A 27,182-nucleotide genomic window follows, 5' to 3' on the forward strand; every position below is an offset into this window, starting at 1 on the left:
CGACAACGAGGAATTAGACAAGGAAAATAATGAATACTGTCACTTAAGGTTAAATCTGATTGATAGCGATATATATACACAGTTTGGATCTCTTACTGCTTTAAGATCCTTTTTTTCCCAAATGTTTATTACCGTAATGAACTGATGAGTAATCCTAAGGTTTTTCCAGTAATCTGTCAGCATTCAGCCCTCATTGCCACACAGGGTATGTCATTTGTTTTTCTTCTTTCTTTTTTTTTATACTATAAATAGATCTAGGAGCTTAACATCCTCAAAGAGTCTGATAATTTACCACCACGTGGTCAAGCTGCTTTGTGTCAAGGTGCAATGGACTAATAAGGAAATGGTTTCGAAGTCATTCATTAAGCTGAGCAGACAGTGGCACCAGCCGATCGTCTTTAGTCCACTGCTTACATTAATATTGTTTTTTAATGTAAAGTTGAAAAACAATTCTGACAGTTTGGGGGTTTCAACATTCTTGTGTCAAATTGAGCTCAAGTGACATATTGAACTATACTTATCATCATGTAATAAAATAATAAGATTCAGACCATAAACACACCCTGCCTTCTTCGATAATTTAGGCGTAAAACTGTATCATTAATGCTTTTTCTATCATTGTGAATTAGAATTCACCTGATGTTTGATTGGTCATCCACTATAAAGGACCCAGGGCTATCCAACCTCAATCTTTGAGAGCTATACTGCAACTTTGAATGTGTTTTTTATTTATTTATTATATAGTTAAGTATCTATTTTAGTTATGGAGACAACTAGTCATGAAACGGCTGTTCTCATGCAGAATTTACTTTAATTGATACCCTTTTCTAAAATTAAAAAAACAACACAAAACATTATATAAATATCCTATGACCATTTCTTGTGGCTCTAATCACTGTTTGGGCCAGATGACTTTGCTGACATGAAACAAATGATTACTACAGATCAAACTCAAATAATAAATAACATCTAACTTGTATTGAACCCTAATTGCTTATTGTAAAATACGAACAGGTTATTGAAAAAAACTAATCAGGCATAAAAAATATATATATATTTTTTACCCCCTCCGACCTTCCCCACTTCACGTGTTTGTTTTATTCGCGCGCCGGTGTGTCTCGGGAATTCACCTGGATGACGTCACACGCCTCGCGCTCCCTGTTGATGAGCGGCAGCGCGACCTGGCAGAGCCCAGATAGGAGAAGGAGCAGCAATGAGCAGCAGCGACTTTTGAGCCATTTCCTCAGAAGTAGGCCAAATAAGACGGAGGGGGGGGATTTCGGGAAGATCGTTCGTTAAGACGCAGAATTTGGTCAAGACTCGAGGTCAAGAAAGACAGCCTGCAGTTCGAGAAGAAAGAGGTGAGTTACTGATTTTTCCCCCTCCTTTTTCTGTCTTATGGAAAACTTAAAAGTCAGTGTTTGACAATTGAGTTAGCAGCAGTCCGGTATCCGCTCGTATGCCGGTTTGAAGTGGCCTTTCTTGATGCAGAAGTGTTTCTGTGTAGGTTTCGCTCAGCCTGCGCCTCTCTCGGCGAAACAAAGCGTGGTGAGCAGCAGAGTTGCGTTCCGGCTCGCTGCACCGGTCAGTCCTCCTCTCTGGTCTGTGGCGTGGGAGCTGGAGCAAATCACGTGACAGCGTTGCAAGGCAAAGCAAAAAAAAAAAAAGTGTATATTTCCCTGGTGAGATACCCTGTCCCCCTGGCAGCGCTGTCCCTTTTCCTGCCCTGTCCAAATTAAACTCTCTCAAAGGGAGAAAGAAAAAAAACTAAACTCAAGTTGAAACTCATGAACAGAAGTCCCTTTATAGAATAAAACCAAAACAATAAAGACATTCTGTATTTTCCATAAACGTCTCTTTTAAACTAAATAGCATGTACAACCTACATCTCCTTTAATCGTTCATTTTACACTCATCGACGTAGCATAACATGTATCTCATGCATTCGGAGCAAATTTCTAGGCATAACCTCAGTAAAAATGTTGCAGTATTTACACAAAACAAATATAACATGATCTCGGCGCTTTTATGTAAAACAGGACTGCAACGTTTCCCGCTGCAACTAAAAATAATATTGCATGTTGATTATTACAGCTATGATGTCATCTGTAACATTATTATGATACACAGCCATAGATGAAGAGAGACGTTTTAGGTTAAGTTGTTCTCAGTACAAGGAATAAATAAATATTTCCCTTTATAGTCAAACAGAGAGGAGCGTTGTCTCTGCGTTTCACCCATCCCTTAGGGAGCAGCGTGCTGCAGACACTGAGTGGCGCACTGGGAGCGATCTGAGGTCAAAGGTCTCGCTCTAGGGACCCAGAGTGACAGACTGAGTTTCGTCCCGCCCACCTTTGGGGCCTCTCCGAGTATCTTGGTGGTCCCATTGAGATACTTAATCTTCTTCCAGGGAGTCCTGATTTAAGATGTGTATTAGGTTTAGTTTCCATGCCACGACTGTTTTTTTTTTTTTTTTTTCACAGCAGGGATTATTTGCAAACAGCAAATTTTATTTTTCTTGCAAGGGAGGGAAAAGTGTAACTGCCTTTTTTCAGCCAGCTAAATGGCAGTGTGCAGCTTCTATGTACATACAGGTAAGAAAAAAAAACTCACCCTCACCCTGACAACTTTCTCATTAAAACAAGTTTGAATATTGAAACAGTAACTTAAGAAAACCTGATTCTGATAGCTCGCCCATGGCTTCTTTAATAGGTTTAAAACAAGTGCTCGTTGTTGTAAAGTTAAAATGTTGGAGGACTCTTTCTAACAAGTCAAGCTGCCACAAATGCAGGTTCATCAGCCCAGTCAAGGCTTTCTAGCCTTTCTGTTTTCTCTTTATTATTCAGTCAATTGTGGATATTCAGCCTCAACTGAAAGGCTTGTGATTTTTTTTTTTTTTCAATTCTGTTGATTGACAACAGAATTGAAACAGAGAAAACAGAATGGCTTGAAAAATATGACCCAAAAACAATATAAATATATCTATACAGCACCTGGATAAACTATATTCACATTTTCTGCACTCCAGTAGACTCCAACTACCCAATAAAATGTATTTAAGGACAAAAAAGGGAATTATGCATGATATATACTAGGGAGGCAAACCAACAATCAACTTACGATTAATTCTTGATTAACACACATTTTTACAATGTTTAATGACGACAAGGATGCAAAATGGACTTAACGTGCTTCTGTTTTTGAAGATAAACACTGAACAAGCTCCTTTAGCCGTCATCTAAATAGCCCCCTTTCATCCACGCTGCATGGCGGAGCAGCGGCAACTTCTCAACCAAAACTTACTGGTATGGACAGAGGCGAGAATGTGATGACAGAAAAGTGAAGGGCATTACGCAAAGAAATTGTGACATAATAGATAAAGGCATGATGCCAAAAGCACGGCTGATGGGGAGGGCGTTGAGGATTACAAGTGTTTCAGGTATTCTATTCTATTCATCTTAATTGTTTCTATTAAGTAACTTAAAAAGATGCTTGTTTTGTTATATTTTATAAATATGTCTAAGTTTAATAATATCTGAGAAAACCGCAATGTTTGGCTTATCCAGTCAGTATTTAATACAGGTGGCACAATGAGTAGTTAAAATATAAGTATGTGCCTCATTTTAAACTCAGTACATTGTAAAAATGAATAAATAAGAAATAGCTCTTGATGTTATGGAAAGACCTTCTTGATACAAGAGACTCCTGTTTTTAAGAAAATGGCCACTTATATATTGATCATTAGTCGATCGATAAGATCAGTCAACTTTAGATTAACTCATCAATCGATAACTTACATCCCTAATTTATCCCCTTTAATGTAAAGAGATCAGTCAGAAAACCAAGACCTGAAAAACAAAAACAAAAAAAAACCCGGCAGCCCCTGGTTACTGTGTTTTTAACTGGACCTTGGGTCAGTTCATGTTGTGCACGGCTGAGGCTAAAGTCCAGAATCGTGAGAAATGCCACCCTTAATGGCACCGGCTCTACAGCAGTAAAACACACACTCAGTCATCAGAGTGGTAATGTGGGGAGTGATAACAGAGCGCCAAAACCATAGTGGAGTAATATTCTAAAGGTAGTCTCTGAGGGTAGTCGTCACTTGGCCTTCTGAAATTGGTGTAATACACCGGCTCACAACTAACTGAACACACGACCGTGTTTTGAAATCTTCCCTCCACTGGTTGCAAAAGTCTTAGAAACGCCCTGTCTGCAATAGTAATGAGTCTTTTTTTTTTTAAGCTGTTGTTGTTTTGTTTTTTAGGCAGCACAGCTTTGAGAGCACAGGTAACATTATCTGTTGTAGGTTACTGCTGTGTCAATATCTAGGCTTGGGGCTTTGTGAGTCGCTTGGAGGGTACAGACATCTGCTCGGAGAAGAGCTACCCTTTTCCATATTGATCCTGTGATAACGCCACACACAAACAAGACAGGTTGTGTTTGCATGTATGTTAGATAAGATAATTATTTGTCATTGTGCCAACCCACAATGTACAATAGTGTAACAAAATTGTTCGGCTGACCCATGTAAGATGCATGGAGAAACTAACAAAGAAAAAAAAATATGTAGAAAACAAAAATACAGAACATAAATCATTAACGGGAAAAATAAAAATTGCACCTGTGTATTGCCCATGGATCACGTTTGTCATGTTCTACCACCTTTAAGGGAAATGACAGCAGTCCTAAAGTTTGAACCCATCTGCAGCTGTTGGTCTTGTTATTCAGCGCTGTAAAGTATGCACAACTTTTTTTATTCCTAACCAGCGGATTCCTTTCCTTCTTTTTAAATAGGACCACCATCACACACAACAGAAAACACGTGCCAGACATCCTTTTCTAGAGGTAGCAATTTTGACTTCTTTAGGAATTACTAGACTATCCCAACTTCTGCATCTAAACGTTTTCTGTTCAAATAATTTTATACATGCACCAATCAATTAATCAGAGATCAGAGTCGATCAGTTTCCTCTTGATCAACTCTGGTAAGTAATCGGCATCATGCATAGTGACAAATCTCTCCCCCTGTTCCCCTTTGTAAACTGAAAAGTCCCCTTGTCAATCTACAGTGTCAACTTTAGGAATGCACTTTAGGTAAAAATAAAAATCTGACATCGCTTAGGGACATGTTTGGATGCATAAATGCAGATAATCGTGTAAATTATTTTACTTTCTGTTGGATTCAAATCTATTACTTCTCTAATACCTTAGAGAACTAAGAATCAGGCTGGTTAAAAAGCAAAGAAAACTGTCAGGAAAAGCCTAATCCCTGCACCTCTACTTTAAACGAGGCAAGAAGCAAGCAGCGCCACGCTATTCTGTTACACTTCCTTGTTGAGCGCTCATCTGCTCATAACTGCATGTAAAGGGAACCGTGCACTTGTACACGATGCGTTTTGGACTCTGCTGGTTTTGCTCGTCGCATGCCGTAATGCTCATGTCGCTGCTTGTCTCTTTGTCCCACGCACACGCTCCTCCTCACGACCTGGGATTCTGTTTGGCTCCTCTGGCTCGATGCTCCTTTGTCGGGCTTAACTAAGCTTTAGCGAAATGTGTGCAAGGCAGAAAATGACACCTCTGTTTAATGCATGCGTAGGGAACCCGTGTATTCAGTCTCTCACACGGAGGCAAGATTCTTGTCATGTTGGGATAGCAGTTTGACGTAATTACCTAAACTCAGTAGCACTAAATTTGTTCTTTTTTTTTGGGGGGGGGGGTCGTTTTGACCCTGGTATTCAAGAAATACATTTCCTGCTCTCTACTTTTGCCTCTATACAACATGATCACTGTTTCCCTTTGTGTACGCGTGGAAGTGCATTTTCCCTGCTGCTGCTGCTGCTGCTGTCTAGACATTGAACTTGGAAGGGTGAACGTGGCCTTCTTGCCTGTCCCTGCTAAATTTGAATAAAGGCCTCTTTGTTGAAGGTTATTAGTTTTTGTGTTTCTGTGACTTGTATACTTCCATGAAGGCGTTAATGCTGGTGCATTAAACACAACACAATTTCTCAGTAAGATTTGAGGATTGGGTAAAGGTTTGTCAAAAAGGTTTGACTTCCATGAGCCAGATTGAAAAGAAAATCAAGTCACTTACCAATTTGAAAAGCCCCCTCCCATCTTATGAGAATGACCGCTCTGGGTTTTTGGTTTTGGGTTCTGTTAAAAGGTTATAAGCGGTTAATATCTATGGCTGGGACTTTATCGTGTCGGTTTTATCATTATGGTGAAACTCTTATCTTATCATGGTAAGAGTTCGGAATGATAATTTCCAGCTAGAGGTGTCTGAAAACCCCTAAAAATAAAAAAGGATTTTTATTTAACGAGCGAAAGTGAGAGTTAGGGAGTTCATCCTTGCGGGTTGTCGGTTCGATCCCCCGCTCAGACCGTCTTAGTCGTTGTGTCATTGGACAAGACACGTCACCTGAATTGATGACGCCTCTGTCTGTCTGTCCCAGGGCAGCTGCATCCACTGACATAACTCACTACTGTCAGTGTTAATGTGTGTGTGAATGGGGGAATGACTGACTTCAGTGTAAAGTGCTTTGGAGTCGTCTGTCTTGATAAAGCTCTCTAAAAGTACAAGTCATTTACCATTTTGCTATTTTCTCCACTGTTGGTTTATTGAGAGCATCAATAAATTCAAAAATATAATTAAATGCAGTTACTTTGTGCAGTTAGGTAATAAAAATCACATTTCTTTGTGTAACCAGTGTCCTGATGAAACATATTATCAGTTTTGTTTTAATATTGCATTTTGAACAGTTTTTTTTAAAGACCATATTTGTGCTTATTGGGCAATAATTGACACGCAGTCACAGCCACACAGTTAACGGAAAAAAACTGCAAGAAGCTGCTAATAGTCTTTGACCACCACTTTTATCGTTATCACGACATAACCACAATATATTGTGATACAATTTTAAAGTCCATATCGCCCACCGCTAATCTAGAGAGTAGAAATCTCTAATGCCATCTAAATTTATCATAAATCCCGATATGTTGGTCCAGGTCCAAGAGGCTCACGCTAATGACCAGCCTGACCAAGGCAAAATTAACACAAATCTCAGAAACATCGTAGTGGTTCATGCTGTTTAATAAATCTTTAAACCGTAGCCATGCTTGCTATTGGTGGCTATTTAAGCAAGCTGATGATTGCTTTTTGTTACAGTTGCTTTCGGATATGAAATATATACAACTGGTGATAAACAGCTGGTGTTGAAGTTAAGGGAGTCTGATTTCTGTGCTTTTTGCCATACTAAATGGACGGATATTCATCTGAGTGTAAGTTTATCGAGCAACGATAACAGACGCCACTGGGTTTCCCAGAAGATCAACTTCTGGAATTACTCGGGTCGTGTGGGTTCAGACTCAAAACTCATGAGCAAGGTTAGTGCGTCAGCTGTAATTCAACCCGCCCAGCCCTTCAAACAGGCCCGTCTGCTTCTGTCAGGAGCCCATCTTAATGGTGTGTCCCATCTGTCTTTTTTTGTGTACTTGTGTGAGTGGTTGGAAGTTTTTTTTAAAGTTCACAAAGAAGGAACACAATGTGGAAAGACAGGTTTGTTTTTCCTGTAAAGTGTTATCAGTGAAGGCTTTTCATTAGACAGAAGTTCAAGTATGTCTTGGTATGATTTTACTGTACAGGAACTTGCCGATCCTTCTTAGCTGCACCGCGAGTGCGTCTTCAACACCTAAAACCTGGGACAAAATCAAGTTTTCAGTTACCTTTACAGCGGTCCTCTATAAATGTGTTTCCGGTAATATGGTTTTTAAACACATCTGATGAAGTTCTGTTCTACTTTTTTTTTTTTTTTTCAGTTTGCTTATAATATTTCCTGCAACGTCCAAAGTAATTTTCTTCTTTGCCAGACAAAAGAATGGCAAATTTGTTTGTCTTGACGCATCAGTGATTGTTTTTTTTTCTTTCTTTTTTGCAAAAAGTAAAAGCAATTTCAGGCTGTGCACATTTTTTAAAAATCTAATGAACCTGTGTTTTCCTGCACACCTTTTTTCGCTCTGTCGCTCGATGTTCACACTGATGGAGTGAGACTAGATGGGCTGCCTCAGGGCTTTCATGGGACCTGTTTTGCCTGCTTTGCTCTGGAAGCTCTAAACCAGGGGTGTCAAACATACGGCCCGCGGGCCGGATCCGGCCCGTCGAACAATTTAGTCCGGCCCTGTGGCTAAATGCATTATCATTATATAAATTTTTTTTTTTTTTTTTTTCCCCCAGTGTCCTGTCTGTCAATGTGGCAATAAGATGCCACAAAGAGCTCATCAGATTTGACTTTCACAAGTGGACAAGATAAAAGGAAGAGAATGATAAAACAATTATTGAAAAAAAAATGTACTTTAATTGAAAATATGCAGTTCCTATATTGTCCACGAGGGGCGCTGTGTTTTAATTAGCAGATTAAGCTTCAGGTGTGGAAAAATTTAAATAATTTCTTAATTTTTATCTGTTTGATGTATTTTGTCATGTAGGACATTGTTTTTAAGTTCCAAAAAATGTGAATAAATGTTTTTCAACATTGTATAATCACTGTGATCGGTTCTTATGCATAATGCACAAGTAAATGTTTAACTGAATAAAAGTATTGTTGAAATTGCACATACTTTTCTTAAAAACGCTGAGGTTATTCATAATATATTGTGTAAAAGTGAAATTAACTTAATATAAAAATCAACAACAAGTCCACTTTTATTAGTTCTATTTAATCTTGCAATGAGTTTACTCGTGTGGCCCTCTTGAGATCAGATTAAGCTGAATGCGGCCCCTAAACCAAAATGAGTTTGACACCCCTGCTCTAAACATTGTTTGCTTGACCGTTGCTGAAATCAGATCGAGATGGTTCCCCTCACACGTGTGCAGGCTCCAGTCTTCGCTCCATCTCAAGCGAGCAGGTTTTTTGGACCAAATGACAGCAACTCCTGCTACTCCCCTTCTGGGAATCGGGGTTAAAAGTGGGTGGAAAATCATTCAGTGGCCCCATCTCAAAGCTAAAACCTACCTGTCAACCACAGGGTATCACCTGTGCCGTGTCCACAGCAAGTTTTCAGAGTGGCTATTTTTAGACTCGTGCGTCTGACGTTTGTGTTTGTCAAAACTCAGTCGCAGTTTAGTTGCTCATTAAACCATGAAGGTAAGCCGGCATGCACCTTGTCAGACCTCTGAAAGGAAATAATTTAAGAGGATATGAATAGACTTCTGACAGCAATTATCTGGCTCACGGGGGTGTACCTAACCTAAGAGATGTTTTCCAACCAGTGATCAGTTACGTGGCAGGCTGGGAAAATCACAACCGTCGATTCTCATCGGAGACTCCTGAATATTCTGCAAGACTGACTAAAAAAATAGGCCGTGAACTGACACCAAGATATGTGCTTATTCATTTACCTTGATTTCCAGAATAATGTTGACCTCGTTGGCCTGCTGAACATGTGCTGACTCACGGAGAGCTCCCCGGCCTGTTAGACCTGCTCGGGCTCTTCTTCCTCTAAGGAACATCTCAAACAGTTAAGGTTCTGAGGATTACAGGACTTGTTTGTGATGGATTCACTGTGCATGACTCAGAATCTTATCTGCCCTTTGTATCCAGTTATGCACTTTTAGCTCCATGGTTGTTTTGTTTTGTAATGCAGGCCCAGGCATGGGAAAAATACAACCCAGATTTCATTTGTCAGGGTAAAATTCAGACGTTTGGAGCTGTTGATCTAAAAACAATAGTTCTAAAACAATGTTATCAGGTCTTGAACTTGATTATTTTTGATGTTTTATTCTGTTTTGAAAATAATAATAGTCATATGTGGAGGATCTTATATTTAATCTTTATTCCAGGGTTGCAATGTTACTTAAACAAGAAGGCTGACAATCCACAATATTGAGCTTGTGAGAACAAGATGAGATTTTAACAGTATCTTTGGTCTCACTAAATATTATTCTTTTGGTTGTTTGTAATTTGTGACACATTTAGACCATTTGTTCAATCTGTAATAGTGTAATTCTATTCAGCAAAGTCAAGATTTGAAATTTTTTTGTCTGGTCAACGTGATTGTAAAACTAAAGTAAATGTTCTATTTTCTGGTTTCACATATGATATAAAGGTGTCATAAATCACAAACTGTTAAGAAATCTTTGCTCATCGTAGGATTATCAGGTTCAGGTTTGATCGCTTCTAAAAGTATTTTAGATTTTCAGTATAAGATTTCAACTGCAGCTCAGAGTCTCCAAAAAAAAAACAGTGACATAACCTTTTAGTGTAGCTTCAATTGGAAGCTTCAAAGCACTTCAGCGTTGTCAGCCAATGGGTTAGGTAGACGTTTTTTTTCTCAGCATGTGCAAATTGTACCTTGTCACTCTGACACTACTTTTTTTCTGTAGAGTACCTGAAAGTCTGCCAGATGATTGTTTGATGCTTCCTCAGTTGTCAGCCAGTCTGACTAGCAGTCTTCATTGGCCGAGTCTCCATTACAATCTGACAACTACTTCTTTGCTTAAAACAATGGTCTAAATGCTACATACAGAGTGTCCAGCTTAAAGAACGCCTCTTCATATTTAAGGTTAATATGGACTTGGAATGAAATGCTAATTAGATTGGCCTTTGCGAGAAAGACTTTACTTACAGTAATATTGTGGAGCTTTTCGTATCCTGAGATCTTGCATTACCTTATTAATACACATGTATGTATACTACTTGATTAATGAATGAAATGAAAATCAACAATGTCTACACTGTTTAAGAGAGGTGTGGACTCCAGTCATTTGAGTTAGAATCGTCTCTGACTCAAGTAACACCTTTAATGGCTTTGGACTTGACTTAGACTTTTACAGCAATGACTTGTGACTTTACTTTGACTTGACCCCCTTGACTTAAAAAGACTTGATATCTTAAACCAAACAAAGTGTCTTACAAAAGAAAAGCGCTGCTGCACATTGATGGAACCTTACCAGGAGCATGTATCAACCCGTTGCGTGTCCCTCGCCATTTGCTAATATTTCTTCCTCTAGTTGCTACATGAAGCACACTTCTGCTGTGCTTTTTACCTGGTTTTCTTCTGCATCCTATGAAGACAGCAACAACTCCCACAATAGCATAGAGGTCTCATGGTCTATTGGGAAGATTGGCACAAAGTTGGGCAAAGAAAGGGGCGAAACAACATTGCCCAAAGAACGAGGACGCTACCATGCAGAATAACTCTAAACAGTAACGTTTAATGAAACTATTACTATCAACAATACTTTTATTTATTTATTTATTTTTCCACATAAAATTTTGTAAGATGTTTATTGCCTGTATAAATTAACTTTACCTATGTCTGTTTTAAATCTTTTTTTAAAGACTTATTATTTGACCTTGGCTTCCACACTGTATCTATTTATTTACTTACCCTTTTTGATTTTTGCAAATATTTTGTACATTACTCTCTTTTTAATTCAGTTGACCATTCCCTTATTGTTCTGTATTTTGTTTATTAATAACTTATTATTCAGTTTGCAGCAGTCAATTTGCCACCCCACACACATACGTGCTCAGCACTGTGGTATGTTTCGGTTCATTTTCAAGTGTTCTAAAAATAAACTTTGACTTGACTAACTTAAATACATTTTTACTCAGATGAGCCGCTGTATTGTTCTTAGTGTCACTTAAATATTTCTTGAATCAGTTAAAACTAGATTTATTATTTTCCAACAAGTTATAAGTACATTCTTATAATCCTCACACACAACTGAGAACTTTTATACAAAATTTAATTTGCCTGCACAGATTACAAGGTGATCAAAAATAGAACTATTTGAGTTAGGAAACCACATGGGGTGAAAAAAACAGCATCTAACATCCTTTAGGCATTTAAACTGACACAAAGAATGATGTATCAATGCTACTAAAGAAACAACTGTATGTTTGATTTTTTTTTTGTTTATGCTCTCTAATCTAATCATGAAGCCTGGAAAAGTCACAGGTTCCAACATGTACGTGGCAAGTCTCTGTGCTTTGAGTTTGAGCCACAAACAACGCGTATCAAAGCTGGTGGATGGCACTATAAGCATTTCTCATTAAATCGGCTGGTGCACAAAATAAATTTTTATACAGTTATATAACTTATTTGAGCTAATTAAATAATCTGATGTTATTCATGTAAATTGTAAAAACAGCTTACTACTGCTAGAGTTGATTAAAAGGGAAATCATTTTTATACTTATAGTAATCTGATTTTTTTTTTTTTTTTATTCTGGGTGAGTTTTCTCGTTATTTTCGAAATTTACTTAATGTTTTGTTTATTTTGGATATCTGCTGTTAATAACAACATAAGGACTGAATTTTGAGAGTTTGGACTGAACTTCCTGTGAGTTGTTCTGACAAACAAAAACACCTTTTTTAAAAATCATTTAAAATATCTAAATTATTAGTCTAATTGAATTTATATATTTGCTCACATGACTTGTTTAAAAGTCAAAATTAAAAGTTTGACTTTGACTCCATTGGAGACTTGCATTTCCTGAGTTTGGACTTATTTTGCTACATTCATGTCTTGACTTAGGAGGATTGATATGAGATTTAACCTTTTGACTTGCTGAACAGTGACTTGGTCCCACCTCTACGGCTTAATGCTGTTGATATTTCAGTACGCCTAAAAGTGTCGTTTCTACAGAATACAGATTCAATAGCTTCAGGTAATAATCTTTATAATGTTAAAATGTCATTTTTGTAGGCTAAACCTTGTTCTGCTATAATTAATTGGTGCTGATAAGGCATTAGCCATGAAACTACTTCTATTTATTCTGTTGACAGCGTTTGAGAGCAAATTATGAAGACACTTCTCAAACTGTGACGATCATGTCACAGATAAGACATGATTTAAATCTCAACTCTCAACAGCAGTTCCCGGATACCCGGAATCTTGTTTTCTGCATAATGTCTGTGATGAATTTTGACATATATTTATATATATATACAACATATATTTTGTGTCTAAGACACCAATTTGTCTTTTTATTTACACAAAAAAGTATTTGTTTGTGGAGAATTGATTATATGTTGACCTATGGAATGTACAGTCATCATATTCAATAAATTAGAATATCCATTTCTAAGAGGCTTGTTTGTCACATTAAAAGTACCTTTTGGAAAAAAAAAACAACAACATACTTTTCAATAAGCCCCCATCTCTTTTGGAGATGGGGGCTTATCTCAGATGCATAATTCTAATCTTAAATGGTGTGTTTTTATTAGTTGGAGGTGGAACAAAATCATAATCAGCAGAAATAAAGGCTTTAACACATCATCAGTCAGTGCTAATCTATATAATGTGTTTCCCTTGTTGAACTGACTGAAATGAATGAACTTTTCAACAATATTCTAATTTACTGAATTTAACCGCACTAGTTTAAATAATTTCTAAGCCTGCATGATTTGTCTCTAGGGCAGTCTAAAACAATAACTTCATCAGTCTTTAGATCCGCGCCTCGCTGATGTAGCGTAATGAACAATAATCTAAACATCTAAGGTTCTTAAAACCTGCATGTAGCACTGCATGCGTTGGCAGCTGAGAAAGGCCGGACCTTTAAAGGAGGCTGAGGGCTCTACATAATGAACGCCTTGGAGACCACTACATCGCCGTTGTTCACTTCCTCACTCACATATCATAAAGCCCTCTTTAAGAAATCTGCCCTACATCCAACAAATTCTTCCCGCACAACCGCGTTATTTATTCACCACACACTTCTGCCTTAGACTTGTTCCAGGTGGCTGCATTCAAGTTTTCTTTTTGCTGAAAGTTATGGTTACCAGTAGAACGTGTCAAAGCGGGGATTTCCATCTCTTCTCAAAGCTGGTTCACGGCACTAAGAAGATGTTCAACTAAATACTTTGTACACCTCAGTGAACCAAAACAGGATCTTGGTCCAGTCAGAGCTTAAAATAGCACTTGGATTACTTTAGAGTCTACTGACAAACAGGTGTGTACGTTCATGACTGGTTCAGTCACTCGGAGCCTCATAATGCAGGGAATTCAGCTCGGCAAGAGACGGCATGAGAACAAGCAAAGAAGATCATTTTATGAAGGATGAGTGGTGGTTTACTTAGAAACAGGGATGTCACATTAGTCCAGCTATATGAATACGTTTCTCTAAGGTCTCATACTAAAACCAGTTCTACAAAGTTGACTTAATGCATTTATTCCATATGAGATCCGCATGCTTTAAAGGGAACATATCATGCAAAATTCACTTTTTTAGCCCTTAAATAAATTTTGCTGTGTACTTGAAGTCTCTAGGAGTGCATAAAATGTTAATGTAATCTGCGCAGATGCTGCGTAGACATCTTTAGATGCTTTTTGGGCCGTATTTTCCTAGCTGTTCAGTGTTCTCTATTCTAGTACCTTTTTTGAACAATTATGCCACAGGATTTGCCGTGGACATGGTCGTGGACTTCCGGCTGTCCAATTTTGTGAAGCCGCCATTTTTCTTTTATCTTTTGCCGCGATTTTATAGTTCAAGCTGAAGGACGCGAAGCTACAAGTGGATAAGTGATGTGATTTGTGTATTAACTAGTGTTGCACCGATACCGATACCAGTATCGGACGGGGCCCCGATCCAGCACTAAAATGGTGGTATCGGTATCGGCGAGTACCAACAAATAGGGCGCCGATACCATTTTGATGTTTGTATGTCACTTGAACGCAGCCTTCTCTCTCCCGACTAGTATTATACATGTTATATAAGTTCATGAAAGTTGCACTATTTTGGCATTTGAGAGCCAAAACTCGGGGTTTAAATGAGATTATTCAATTATTAATGTAATTTTACTGTCTTACTGTTGCACTACTATTATACATGTTATTATTTCACAAATGTTGCACTATTTTGGCTTTTGAGAGCCAAAAGTTTATTCATCTATTGTCACCCATTCCAGGTAGGCAATAAAAAGTTCTACTACCCTAAGTAGTATGCAGTTCTTAATATACACACACACACATTAATTTAAAACAGATGGTATCGGTATCGGTATCGGTATGGTATCGGTATCGGCCAATACTGCACAGCCAGGTATCGGGTATCAGTATCGGGGCCAAAAAATGGCATCGGCACAACATTAGTATTAACCCAAACAAGTCATTGCACCATCCCCCACCATACTACAAAAATGGCCAAGCGGGGTGCAACCCACTGCGACCTGGAGGGGGGGCAGCGTCTAAAGTGCCTCATTTAAACTTAAAGAGCTGGCACCAAAACCAGTGGCTCCGACATGTACCTCAGAACAAGGGTAAAAGAGGGGCTGTGGGGCTACAGTAAAAAAAAAAAAAGAAATGTGAAAATGAAGGCATTGAAAAACATGATATGTCTCCTTTAAACCTTTTTAGATGGTAAACTTTAACTTTTATTTAGCCTATTGAATCTTCTCAGTTCCCGATCCTGTTCATGGAAGGACTGTTTTCTTCAGCCATTAAAAGAGGGGTAGTTTTCATTATTATGTACTGAGTCGGAAGAAAGTCTCTACTTCCTGTTTTAACCTATTTAAAGCGTCTGTTAAGTGCTATAGCCTATCATTATTGTTTAGAGAGGAACTTAAACCATGCAAATGGAAGAAAGATATGTGTTTAAGGTTAAGGTCATTCAACACCTGACATATTTAGGTTTAAAATCATTTTTAAGTTTATTTCTGGGTCGACATGAGACGGCGAGCTCCCAACAGATTACATAATGTAGAAAGGGTATCAATTTAGCATTTCAGTAAATGGCATGTCAAAAACTATTTGTGTGTTTACCATTAATCAGTGAAACATCTTTAATGGCATTGCAGCAGTCAAACCCTTATATTTACTGATCAGCCTTTTGCACGTTTCTACTGGTATTTAGACTATTTATCTTTGTTGATGAGCTCTAAGGCTTGGAAGTTGGAAGACCTCTTTGCCATCACCCTCATATTTAGCTCACTCCTAAATGTTATTATTATTTCCTGTATTATTAGAGCTGCCAGGGGTAGGAATGATTATGGATTGTTAACTGTGTGTTAAATGGAGACATGCCCTGATTTGGCGGTTTGTGTCGTTTTTTTCTAGGAGTCCTGAGTGAGTGGTCACCATGCCGCCCTTTCTACGAATTACCTTGAATGGCTGTCAATTGGATAGTCTGCCTGAAATGGACAGCCCCCCTGTTTTTGCCGTCAAGATTAAAGAATCTGTCACTACAGGTATGTTCAAATGTTTGTGTATAAAATTATGGTTTTGAGCATTGATAACCTGAACCTCTCACAGTGTGCTGGTTTGAGCACCCACAGGCTCACTTTCTCAATGAACTCTGAAGCTTTGCACTCATGTGAGACTTTCCTATAGATTCCCTATGTTTTTTGTTTTCCCACAGAGCGAGGAAAAACCCTGGTCCAAAATAAGGCTACCATGTTCCACAGTTTGAAGGGCAGTTTTGATGCTCACATCAATGAAGGTCGTGTCATTGAAGTGGTCCTCATGAAAAGCACCGACGAGCAATTGGCCAAGGGCATCTTGGATATGTCTGCTCTGATGCAGCGCTTTAACACTTCTAGAAACAAAAACTCTTCGGAGTTCTGGATGGATCTTCTTCCTTCTGGGAAAATTCAGATCCACGTGCAGTATTTCCTGGAGGACACAGATATGGGTAAAAACCTGTGCACTGAGCTGATTTGACATTGGTGATAGTTTTGGATTTGTCATAGTATTCACTATGTATTGCACATATGTGTCAACTGGTTAAGATTTCTGTCCCAAAACATTGACATCTAACATGGTCATTAGCATGAGCATCTGTGTCTTTTTTCTGGTTTAGCACAATGCATTTCAAATAAGTGAAGAGATGAAAACATTTTGAAACGATTTTGTGCAATGGTGTGAAAAAACTATTTATTTCAAACTACAAGCTGTACAGACAGAGAGAAAAAAAATCCCCCACCGTGAACCAAACCCAGGCCGTGGCAATAAAAGCACCAAATCCAAACCACTAGACCATCAGGGACCGTATGCGTCCCAGATGCAGTAATCCTACCCAGACCCACAACTCTTTCTGCCTTTGTACTCTCATATAGGACATCTTCCTGCACAGGTGATGTATACTGCCCTCTACTGGGCAAAGTGCTACAAAACAGCAGTGTCTGATTTCCGTTTTAGAAACCATGATATATCCATGGATAATCAGTATCTAAATTAAATTCTGTAAGGTCTCTTGGAACTTGAGAGGTCACATTTTCTGTAGCTATATGGTCAGAGTAAAAAAAAGTAGTTTTCTCTCTGTTTGACTATTTTGTTATTTAGTATTCCTTTGTTTAAATTAATGGGTAATGGTAACCTTTTCTATGCTACATTGGCAAAGAAAAATAAATTTGGCAGGTTTAGTTCCATGAATATATGGACCACTTAGGCCTTTGCTGAGTTGCTGATTTTATATGTATTTTTTTTTCAATCTATGCGTTATAGCATATAAAAGAGAAAGAATACTCAGACATACTTTAGTAATCCCAGGGGGAAATTGTTGTTTCAGTACAATCGCCATAACATGAGCAAACAAACATCACAAACATTTCAGGGGGAGACGATTAACTGAGGCCTTGCTGCCACTCACTCTGTGAGTAATGGCAATATGTTGAGGTTTAAATAGAACAGACAATTATGGATTACAAAATAATAATAATAATAATAATAATTATTATTATTATTATTATTATTATTATTATTATTATTATTATTATTATTATTATTATTATTATTATTAAGCTCTCAAAGCCTGTTTTCCTTCTACCAACCTGCCATCCCTCATCATACTGCCTCCTTGTTTTGGCTCTCTATATCTGTTGGTGGAATTGCAAGTTAGATTATTTCTCTCAATTTATCACTCTGTTCCTCCAAAAGATATTTGTTGCCTCTTTTTCGGATTGGTTCTATATCCAACCCTGCCCTCCACCCACCTATCCACCTTCCCTTCCTCTCTCATCTCTTCCACAGCTCATTCCTTATAAGGTTATACCCACATTCCAAAAAGTGCAACAAAAAAAAAGAATGCTATATGAGAAAACTTTAAAGGTCAAATTAATTAACTACTGCCCTATAAGTTGGTGATTATTTGTTTTGGACAAGGGAGGATTTACAGCAATGCTGGTTCATGATGTGCCCCATGATGTGACATGGTGATCAAATCTGATTTGATGTATAAATTGATCTCTTCCCCTTCAGGGCCACCAAAGCAGTCGGTCAGGACTCCTGCTCCAGACGGGGTGATGACTCTAAACAAGAGGAGAGGAGCCGTTAAGCAGCCAAACATTCACAGCGTCAAAAACCATGAGTTCATTGCCACGTTCTTCCGCCAGCCCACCTTCTGCTCCGTCTGCAGAGAATTCGTCTGGTGAGACAATTTCCAGCCTTTGTTTCTACAAACTAGTTGTAATTAACATCTTGCTGTTCTTTCTTGTCATTCTCATTGTATTGTATGTTTTTTTATTTTTTTTTATTTTGTGAAGTTTTAAACTTCTATCGGGATTTAATGTGATAGAATAACACAAAGTCCCCCAGAACTAGCAAACAATCTGGAATTTTTCTTCCACTTTGTAATATGTTTGGAAGGAGAATATGAAGCATGTAGTATGCGGTTTTTATTCAACCCCACTAAGTCAATATTTTTCAGAACCACCTTGAAATTAAACATCCAAGCTTTGGGGTTATGTTTCTATGAGCTAGAGACCAAAATATTGTCCACTTTCCTTTGCAAAACAGCTCAAGCTCAGCTAACATGGGTGGAGAGCATTTGAAGGCTTGCCTCAGATTATTTTTTTGGATTTATAACCATATTTTTGATCTAAACTATTCCATTGTACCTGTGGATATATGTTTAAGGTTTTTATTCTGCTGTTATTCTCTCTGTCCCAATGCAAAAAGTCTGTTGCAGCCTCTAATTGATTATCTTCTGTGATCACCTTAGTGAGATTCACCCATTTTTCCATCAGGTCCGACCAGTTTCTTGTCCATGCTTACGAAAAGCTCCCCCAGTGCATTTTTCTCATCGTTTTTCCCCATGAGAAAAATTTAGATTTTCTTTCAGCAGAGGCCTTCCTCTTGCACAAAAGCCAGATTTGCTTTGGGTATATAATTAACAGATTCTCCCATCCAAGTTTGGATCTTCACAGCTTCTCCAGAGTAACCCAGGGCTGCTGATTTATTATTATTATTATTATTATTATTATTATTATTATTATTATTATTATTATTATTATTATTATTATTATTAATTCTCCCCTCTCCTGGCCTGTCTATTTAGACAGACTAAATGTCTTAGTTTGTAGTCATGTGTTAGACTTTCCATTTCTTAGAAGATTAATTTAGGTGTGCACCTTAATGTCCAGGGATTGGGATATATATATTTTTTTTTTACTTCATCCTGCTTTCAACAACATCAAAACATTATCCCTGACGATGTAAGGTAACTGAATGTGAAAAAAACGTTAAAGGGCATTAAAACGTTTTACAAGGTGCTGCGCATGCAAGCTCCAGTTTAAATACATGTTTTGCTCATATCAACAGTCTGGGAAAACATTAAAATATTTTTGTTTTGCATGTTCATCAGTTATACATATATTTTATTTTATTTTTTTCCTTTCTTCTTTCACTTCTGTCATGCAGGGGTCTCAACAAACAAGGGTACAAGTGCAGACGTAAGATCCTTTGAAGCTGATCATCTCTCATTTTGTGCATATTTATCCTTTTGGACATTCATAGCCCAAACTTTATTCCTCAAACCTAAGTTAACATTATATCTCACCATGTGTTTGACCCAGAATGCAATGCAGCCATCCACAAGAAGTGCCTGGAAAAAATTGTCTACAAGTGCACTGGAACAGCAACAAATAGCCGCGACACTATGGTGAGCAAAGTTCATGTGTTCTAGAGTGCTCACAAAATGTCAACATCAGATCTGGCAATGAGGGCGAGGCTTGTTTTTATTATTACCATTTTGTATTTGTGTTGTCACTCTAATGAAATTCCAACTTGATACAGTATTAGGAAAAATACTGCAGTGTATTTTGAAGACTCAAGGTTCTTTCGCGTTAAGAGAAAATAATATTGGTAATTACAACATGACAATGTTTTAACTTTATTGAGTCAAAACAGATAGATTAAGGGCAATTTAGTACTCATTTAGAGAAATATAGAATTCACAAATGGGAATTTCTCTGTTTGGCACAACAGTTGACAAGATAACACAAAGTATACATGTTAATATCCTCTATGGAAGCTAACATTTAAACAGCTAGCGTAGCGTATGACATCTGGAAGTTTTACTACTTCAGTGTTGCAGATACAAGAACTTTACTGACCTTTTTAAGTTTCTCTTAAACATCAGTGTCTTAGCTTTAGCTTGTAGCATTAGCACATTGTTTTGGTCAGGTGAGGGACTAGCGCCTCTGCCTAAAGAGGTGTAGCAATTTAGGAAAATGTGAAAAGGTCAGTTAATGTAAATTTTGACGCAAATGAGTATCTTTAACTAAGAACATTTTCTAATATGATTATATTGAAATATCCACTGTTTTGACAACGCTAGCTCTTATCAATATTTGCTCATATCTTATTCTGCAGGTTCAGTAATGGTTTGTGAATTCCTCCTCTGCACTTGAGTGTTTGTTCATTAAGTCAGTAAAAATAGTAAAAATAACGAGCGGTTGTAGTCTGTGGAGTTTAAATTTGTTACATGACACTTCCAGTAGTTCTAACTTTCTTTTTTTGGATGCATGTAGTTCCAGAAGGAGCGCTTCAAAATGGATGTGCCGCATCGCTTCAAGTACTACAACTACAAGAGCCCCACGTTCTGTGACCACTGTGGCAGTTTGCTTTGGGGTCTCGTCAAACAAGGCCTTAAATGTGAAGGTGAATCATATAAATCCCCTGTTTTTAATTTGAACTTTATATACATGTGTATTTGTCTTCCAATTCTGGGATGGCTCTAACATTCTCACTTTTAATGTAACCCTCATCTATTGCTTGACGTTGACGCTGGTGAGCAGAATGTAAAATGAACGTCCACAGTTCCTGCCAGATGAAAGTGGCAAATCTGTGTGGATTAGACCAGAAGATGCTGGCAGACGTTCTGTCAGAAATTAGCAAGGTTGGTGGAGCATTAAGCTTTGCACTTTGTTTTTCGTCTTTAAAATCGCTGATGCTTATCCTAAATAAAATTGTTTGCTGCAGCAAACTGACAGGAAACAAGATGACTCCAATGGACCAGACATTGGGATTTATCAAGAAAGGAGTGGAATTACAGATCCCCCTGGTAAGAGAGGGAGATGGATAGATGGATGGATAGATAGATAGATATAGAATTGCTAGGCTTCAAGTGTCCAAATTTATGCTTCCAGCTGATGAAAGAGATAATTGTGTTCTTCCAGCTGGTGGAAGAGACAAGAGTGTGCGGCCAGCCCCATCCCAAATTTCACCTTCCCAGTCAATCAGGAAAATCACCATGGACAACCTTGTGTTCCATAAGGTGCTGGGAAAAGGTAGCTTTGGCAAGGTAGGCCCTGTTGTGTTCATTCCTAAGCCCTATCCTTCCTTTAACATGAGGATACTAAGTATTAAGAAAACCTGCTTATGCTTCTCTGAACCCTCCACTTCCAGGTGATGCTGGCAGAACTAAAGGGAACAGGACAGTTCTTTGCTGTGAAATCCCTGAAGAAGGATGTGGTTCTCATGGATAATGACATTGAATGCACCATGGTAGAGAAACGAGTCCTGAGCCTTGGTTGGAACAACCCTTACCTCACGCACCTTTACTGCACATTCCAGACTAAAGTAAGAACTACTACAGTCCTACTTTACAGTTTTTTTCCCCTTACCCCTTTTACATTCACTCCCAAAACCACAACATTCAGAGAACATTAGTGAACAAACAGCATTATGAAGACCTGGGAACACCTCAGGCGGGTCAGGAATAAGTTATTTTTTCAGAAGTTTAAAGTGGTATTCTTGGGCTATAGAACAATATCCAGATATTGGAATATCTCACAATGCTCTGTTCAGTCTAACTTGTAAAAATGGAAGGAATGTGGCACAACTCAATGTCTACCAATATATGGGTGTTGAAGAAGCTCAAAGTTAATGGGAGCATAGATGGCTCCTGCAAAACATCTGAGACTGAAGGAGGGGTTCACCTTCCAGCAGGACAACAATGCTAAATTTAAAGCCAAAGCTACGATGGAATGGTTTCGATCGAAGCATATTCAGATGGTAGATTGACCCAAAGTGCACACCTAAATCCAGTTGAGTATACATGGCAAGACTTGGAAAAATACTGTTGACAGGCCCTCCAGTCTGACTCAGCTTGAGATATTTTGCCAAAAACAAACAAAAAATAATAATTCCTTAGAGGTGCATTGCTGGAGACATGCTCCTAAAGACTTTCTGCTCTTAATTACACCAAAAAGAGTGGTTCTATAAAGTATTTGCTCCATACTAATAAAAAAACATGGCACACTTATTATTTGCATACAAAATTGAAAAAGATGTATGTTTTCTTCCGCTTAACAGTTTTGCACTACTTTGTTGTTGTCTAACACATACAGTCCTAATAAAATACATTTAAGTTTGTCCTTGTTACCTGATGCCTTCACAAGGCATTGCACACCTGTCAGTTAAATGTGTTTCTTGGCTTGTATGTTGGCAGACACTCTAATGAGGAATAAACTGAGGCTTTAGTGCTGAGAGTGACAATTCCCAGTTGTTCATTAGATAAAACGACACATCCAGCTTGTCTTATCTGAAAGTATTGTCTCCAGACTTTGCGCACCTCATGTCTCATTTGTGAGCTGACAGTTGTATCTTGTTTTCACAGGAGCACCTCTTCTTCGTAATGGAGTTCCTCAATGGGGGCGACTTGATGTTTCACATTCAAGATAAAGGGCGCTTCGATTTCACCAGAGCCTCGTGAGTACACCCCTAGATGTGACCTAAAGAGCGGATTTTAAATCGTGTCTAGATCACAGTGAAACGGTTTGACTTTTACTCCTAGGTTCTATGCTGCCGAGATAGTCATAGGACTGCAGTTCCTTCATTCGAAAGGAATTGTCTACAGGTAGGACTCTGCAACCGTGTTCTGTTCAACCTGTGGCTACGGTGCATTAGTATAGTACATAGTGAAGTCATTTCATTAAATGCATGTCGTGTGTGTTTATCTGCAGAGATCTGAAGCTGGACAATGTTTTGCTGGACAGTGATGGACACATAAAAATAGCAGATTTTGGCATGTGCCGCGAGAACACCTCCGATCTGAACAAAGCCCGAACATTTTGCGGAACACCAGACTATATTGCACCCGAGGTAAGTCCAAGGGCCTAGCTTTACGTCTTCGAAACAAATGCTTCCATGCACTGTGAAATTTAACTTACATTTCAAACGTCACTGTGCATTAATTTGTTTGCATTATATTTGTAAATGTATGCATGTCTCTTGGTGGCTATTAAGAATATTGCAGCAACACAAAATCACTTCCACTTGTGTCTATCTCAGATCCTGCTTGGGCAGACGTACTCGTTCTCGGTGGACTGGTGGTCATTTGGTGTGCTGGTGTATGAGATGCTGATCGGTCAGTCACCATTCCAGGGCGACAGCGAGGATGAGCTGTTTATGTCCATCAGGACAGAGACCCCTCACTACCCCAGTTGGCTTACCAAGGAATCACAGAGCATCATTAAGATGGTGAATAATTAGTGTTGTTAAGGGGGATATTACAGATACTGTTTCTGTTGTGTTGATGATTATTATTATTTTTTTTGCCTCACTTGTTTCTCTCAGTTGCTTGAGCGAGATCCAAGTTGCAGGTTGGGTGTGGCCGGCAACATCCGAGAGCACGCTTTCTTTAACCACATCGACTGGGAGCAACTGGAGAAGAGACAAGTCAAGCCACCTTTCAAGCCCAAAGTGGTATGGGAGTATGATTTTATGGGGTTCTTGTACATTTTGGGTGTGCATTACAGCTCATAAAAGCCTAAAATTATGTTCCTAGAAATAAGAATATTACTGTAAGACTAAAAACATTTGTTGATTCAAAAAAATTATGTCATGGCCTACACAGTCTCGAAAGACTGTTTGATTTGACTGTTTTCAAACAGACATTTTTACTTTCCAGGAGTCAGCCACACAAAAAAAGGTCATTGCCAAAAACTCCTTCGGTTCAGAGCGCACTATGCAAGCATGTTAATGGAAAGTTGAATGGAGGGAGAAAATACAGAAAAAAGAAGTGCAGACAAAATGAGAAACGGCTGTCAGTAATAATAAATACTTCGTGGGCTAATTACCACAACGGTCATAGTTGTTTGGATGAAGCTACCCTGGTGCCAGAGACCATGGCAGTAGAATCTTGCTTGAACTAAAGAGAAAAAGGATTAAGTGTTGTTCAAAGTCCCCTCTTTAGATGAAAACAAGTGTTGACTTTAATTTGGACATCAAGGTCTCAGGGCCTGAAGGAAGAGTGGAGAGATACAGAATCCAAGCTTGATGAGGTCCACAGTCATTAGCTACGTTTACATGATCAAAAGTAATTGGAATAAAGGGCCGATCGGGATAAATATATATTGTGATCAGATTAAGTTTAATTGGAATGAAATTGTAATCCAAATGAGAGGAGTGGTTTATGCCGATTGACAATCCGATCAGCACACTCAGCACAACCTTTCTATTTGAAACATTAAAGCTAAAAAATTATTTTTTATTCAGTAACGTTTCAACTGCAATTATAATCTTGTGCAAGTCCATCCTGGACGCTTGGAAGACAAACAAACTTGTATAATACTGCTTTGTTTGTTATTTTTTGTTGCTTAGCAAAGATGGAAGTTCTTCTTCTGTGTTTTTTTGTTGTTGCTTTTTTAAGGGAAATTTGATAACTGCACATGTCAGAGTGGTTCTATTCCGAATAAAGCCAGATGCATTTATAAACGTACATCATGATCGGGTTACCTGATTGTGCCCATATAAACAGTACAATCTGATAATTTTTTGTGTTTTAATCCGAATACATTTCAATCCAGTCGTGAACTTTTTGCATGTAAACATAGCTAGTGATGATTTGAGGAGCTGTGCCGCCAGCATTATTTGCTTCCCTCTGCTGAGAAGCTTGACAGAGATGCTGATCTGATTTTTCAGCTGGACTTGGCACATTCCCATAATCCCAGTTTTAATGACCGTGGTATCAGTGTGGCTCATTGGCCCAACTTAAACCCCATAGAGAGTCTATGAACTATTGTTAAGAGGAAGATGACACAACACCAGACTGAAGGCTAGTATTAAAACATTCAGGCTTCCAAACAATCCCAGCTGAGCCACGGACTGAACGCTGCTTTGCCACACTACCTTTGATCTGGTATTTCATGCAAAAGGAGCCCTGACCAAGATGCTTCTGTAATTAAAATCACTGTTTTATTTATTGGTCTTGAGTTATTTTTATTTTTTTGCGAAACTTACAGTTTGCAATTTAGCACTTGTTAGTGAAATGAATTATTGGAACAAATGAACTTTGTGAATTACATACTAATTCACTCAGATGACACTGCGTATGGGTTTGTCCTTCATACTGGTTATTTTAAAACTTTTTTTTTTTCTTGTTCTTTTGCCCACAGAAATCTCCCAACGACTACAGCAACTTTGATCGGGAGTTTCTCAGTGAGAAACCCCGCCTGACCTACGGCGATAAAAAGTTCCTTGCGACCATGCCCCAGTCGGCATTCGAAGGCTTTTCTTTCATCAACCCCAAACTGGAAAACATTATGGCAAAATGAGAAAAAAGCAAAAATCTGTGGAAACAAATGTTAGCTCAGGACACGGAAATAGACTCTTATTGTATTCTGTTTATCTTCATGTGGTGTTGGCGCAACTGACTTGGAGCCTGGTTGCAACATTTATGGTTCCTCTGATAGAGGAGGAGATTAAAAGGTGCCAAGATGCTTACTGGAAATGTGCGTTATCTTGTCTCGGCCAGCAGAGTGCACAGGTTTCCATCAGAGCCCGGGGCTTCAGATAAGTAAGGGAGATTCTTAAAGCAGCGTCACATTTGTTTATACTAAGGGCTACTAATCAATTATAAGTTTAGTCTTCACTGTTTAATCAGGTGTTTTTCTGATCATCCTTGGATTTATGTGAATTATTCAGTGTACTTTTCATAATTATACTTCACAGGCTTTAATTTAGTCAAACGATAACACTGTATAAACCTGACATTGCACGTGCAAACTGAGGGAGTTGAGGTACTTGGAGAGCACAATCTTTACTGCACTTTTTTGCACCGTGTGGTACCAGACACACATTGTGAGGGTTTTTGTGTGTGGGTTTTTTTTTTTTTTTTTTTTTTTTTAGAAGTAAAAAGTGTTACAGTGGCCAGTAATATTGTCTGTTGATGAATGAATACTCAGATGGTTCATCCCATGCAGAATGAATAGCACTGTCAAAGTGTTGATAGTTTAAATCTGTTCTGAGCTGAAGAAATTGTACCGTGGAGATTTTACTGGAGATGCTTTCCCTCATTGTCGTTCCTTACAATTTTTTTTTCCTGTTTTTAATATTTTATTTTCAGGCTCCTTGTCTTTATATGAACAAGTATAAAATATTGTTATTACAATGAAGGACCATACAAGCAAAATTCTCTGGGTTCTCATTGAAAAAGGGTCAGTGTGTTGACTCTACATGTGTATGCAATGAAGGATGGTATTTTGTAAGGGAAGTGGGATCTAGGAGCCGATCTTTATCGTTTCGCATATATGTTACAATATTTAAATGTCGAGGTTTTAACAGGAAAACTATACAACTCTGTATAAACAAATCAACATGCATTTAGCTGTAACGGTTTAACTGGAATGGTGTCCCTTTTCAAAATCTTTTGCATATGATTCTGAATAAATATATTTGTAAACGGAACATGCTTCCTTGTCCATCATTCTTCATGCTGTGCTTGATTGGTTTTCCTCTGGGTGAGGAAAAAGTATACTCTCTGGGGCAGAGGTTTGTTGTGCTAGTGAACTTACCTTTGTGATTTATGTGAACTGAAGCACCTAAGGAATTTAGGTTTTTAACTAGGGAAACGATTAACATTTGAGGAATTGGTTTGTGAAACTCTGCTCTACTACATGAGCCACTTGAGCTCAAAGGGCAAGTTGCGCCACAACCTTTCCGTTTCCAACTGATTGCACAGT

The 27,182-nt window shown here is 38.3% G+C and overlaps 1 protein-coding gene across 2 annotated transcripts; it reads left to right on the forward strand.

Annotated features, from left to right (window-relative positions):
- The first annotated feature begins 1,154 nt into the window (after nt 1-1,154).
- prkcdb (protein kinase C, delta b) lies at nt 1,155-26,907 on the forward strand. Of its 2 annotated transcripts, none has more exons than XM_021316241.2 (17): nt 1,155-1,361; nt 16,057-16,187; nt 16,358-16,630; nt 18,196-18,364; nt 19,636-19,667; nt 19,791-19,876; nt 20,748-20,877; nt 21,015-21,115; nt 21,199-21,280; nt 21,366-21,520; nt 21,625-21,798; nt 22,838-22,929; nt 23,015-23,077; nt 23,184-23,322; nt 23,512-23,700; nt 23,797-23,925; nt 25,617-26,907. In XM_021316241.2, exons 2-17 carry the CDS (start codon nt 16,079-16,081, stop codon nt 25,773-25,775), a joined length of 2,082 nt encoding a protein of 693 aa, XP_021171916.2. In that variant the 5' UTR covers nt 1,155-1,361; nt 16,057-16,078; the 3' UTR covers nt 25,776-26,907. The 2 variants fall into 2 exon arrangements, with proteins under 2 accessions (XP_021171916.2, XP_012717598.2); XM_012862144.3 differs by having other exon boundaries at nt 21,396-21,520.
- The last annotated feature ends 275 nt before the right edge of the window (nt 26,908-27,182 follow it).

The sequence above is a fragment of the Fundulus heteroclitus genome, chromosome 20 (assembly GCF_011125445.2).
Source record: "Fundulus heteroclitus isolate FHET01 chromosome 20, MU-UCD_Fhet_4.1, whole genome shotgun sequence".
Taxonomy (NCBI): Eukaryota; Metazoa; Chordata; class Actinopteri; order Cyprinodontiformes; family Fundulidae; genus Fundulus; species Fundulus heteroclitus.

Bases quoted from the DNA above. Each gene is read 5' to 3' on its own strand.
- prkcdb (XM_021316241.2), top strand. From the start codon at position 16,079: ATGCCGCCCTTTCTACGAATTACCTTGAATGGCTGTCAATTGGATAGT. The intron at 21,521-21,624 runs GTAGGCCCTGTT...CTCCACTTCCAG, and splicing joins GAAAAGGTAGCTTTGGCAAG to GTGATGCTGGCAGAACTAAA. The intron at 23,926-25,616 runs GTATGGGAGTAT...TTTTGCCCACAG, and splicing joins CACCTTTCAAGCCCAAAGTG to AAATCTCCCAACGACTACAG.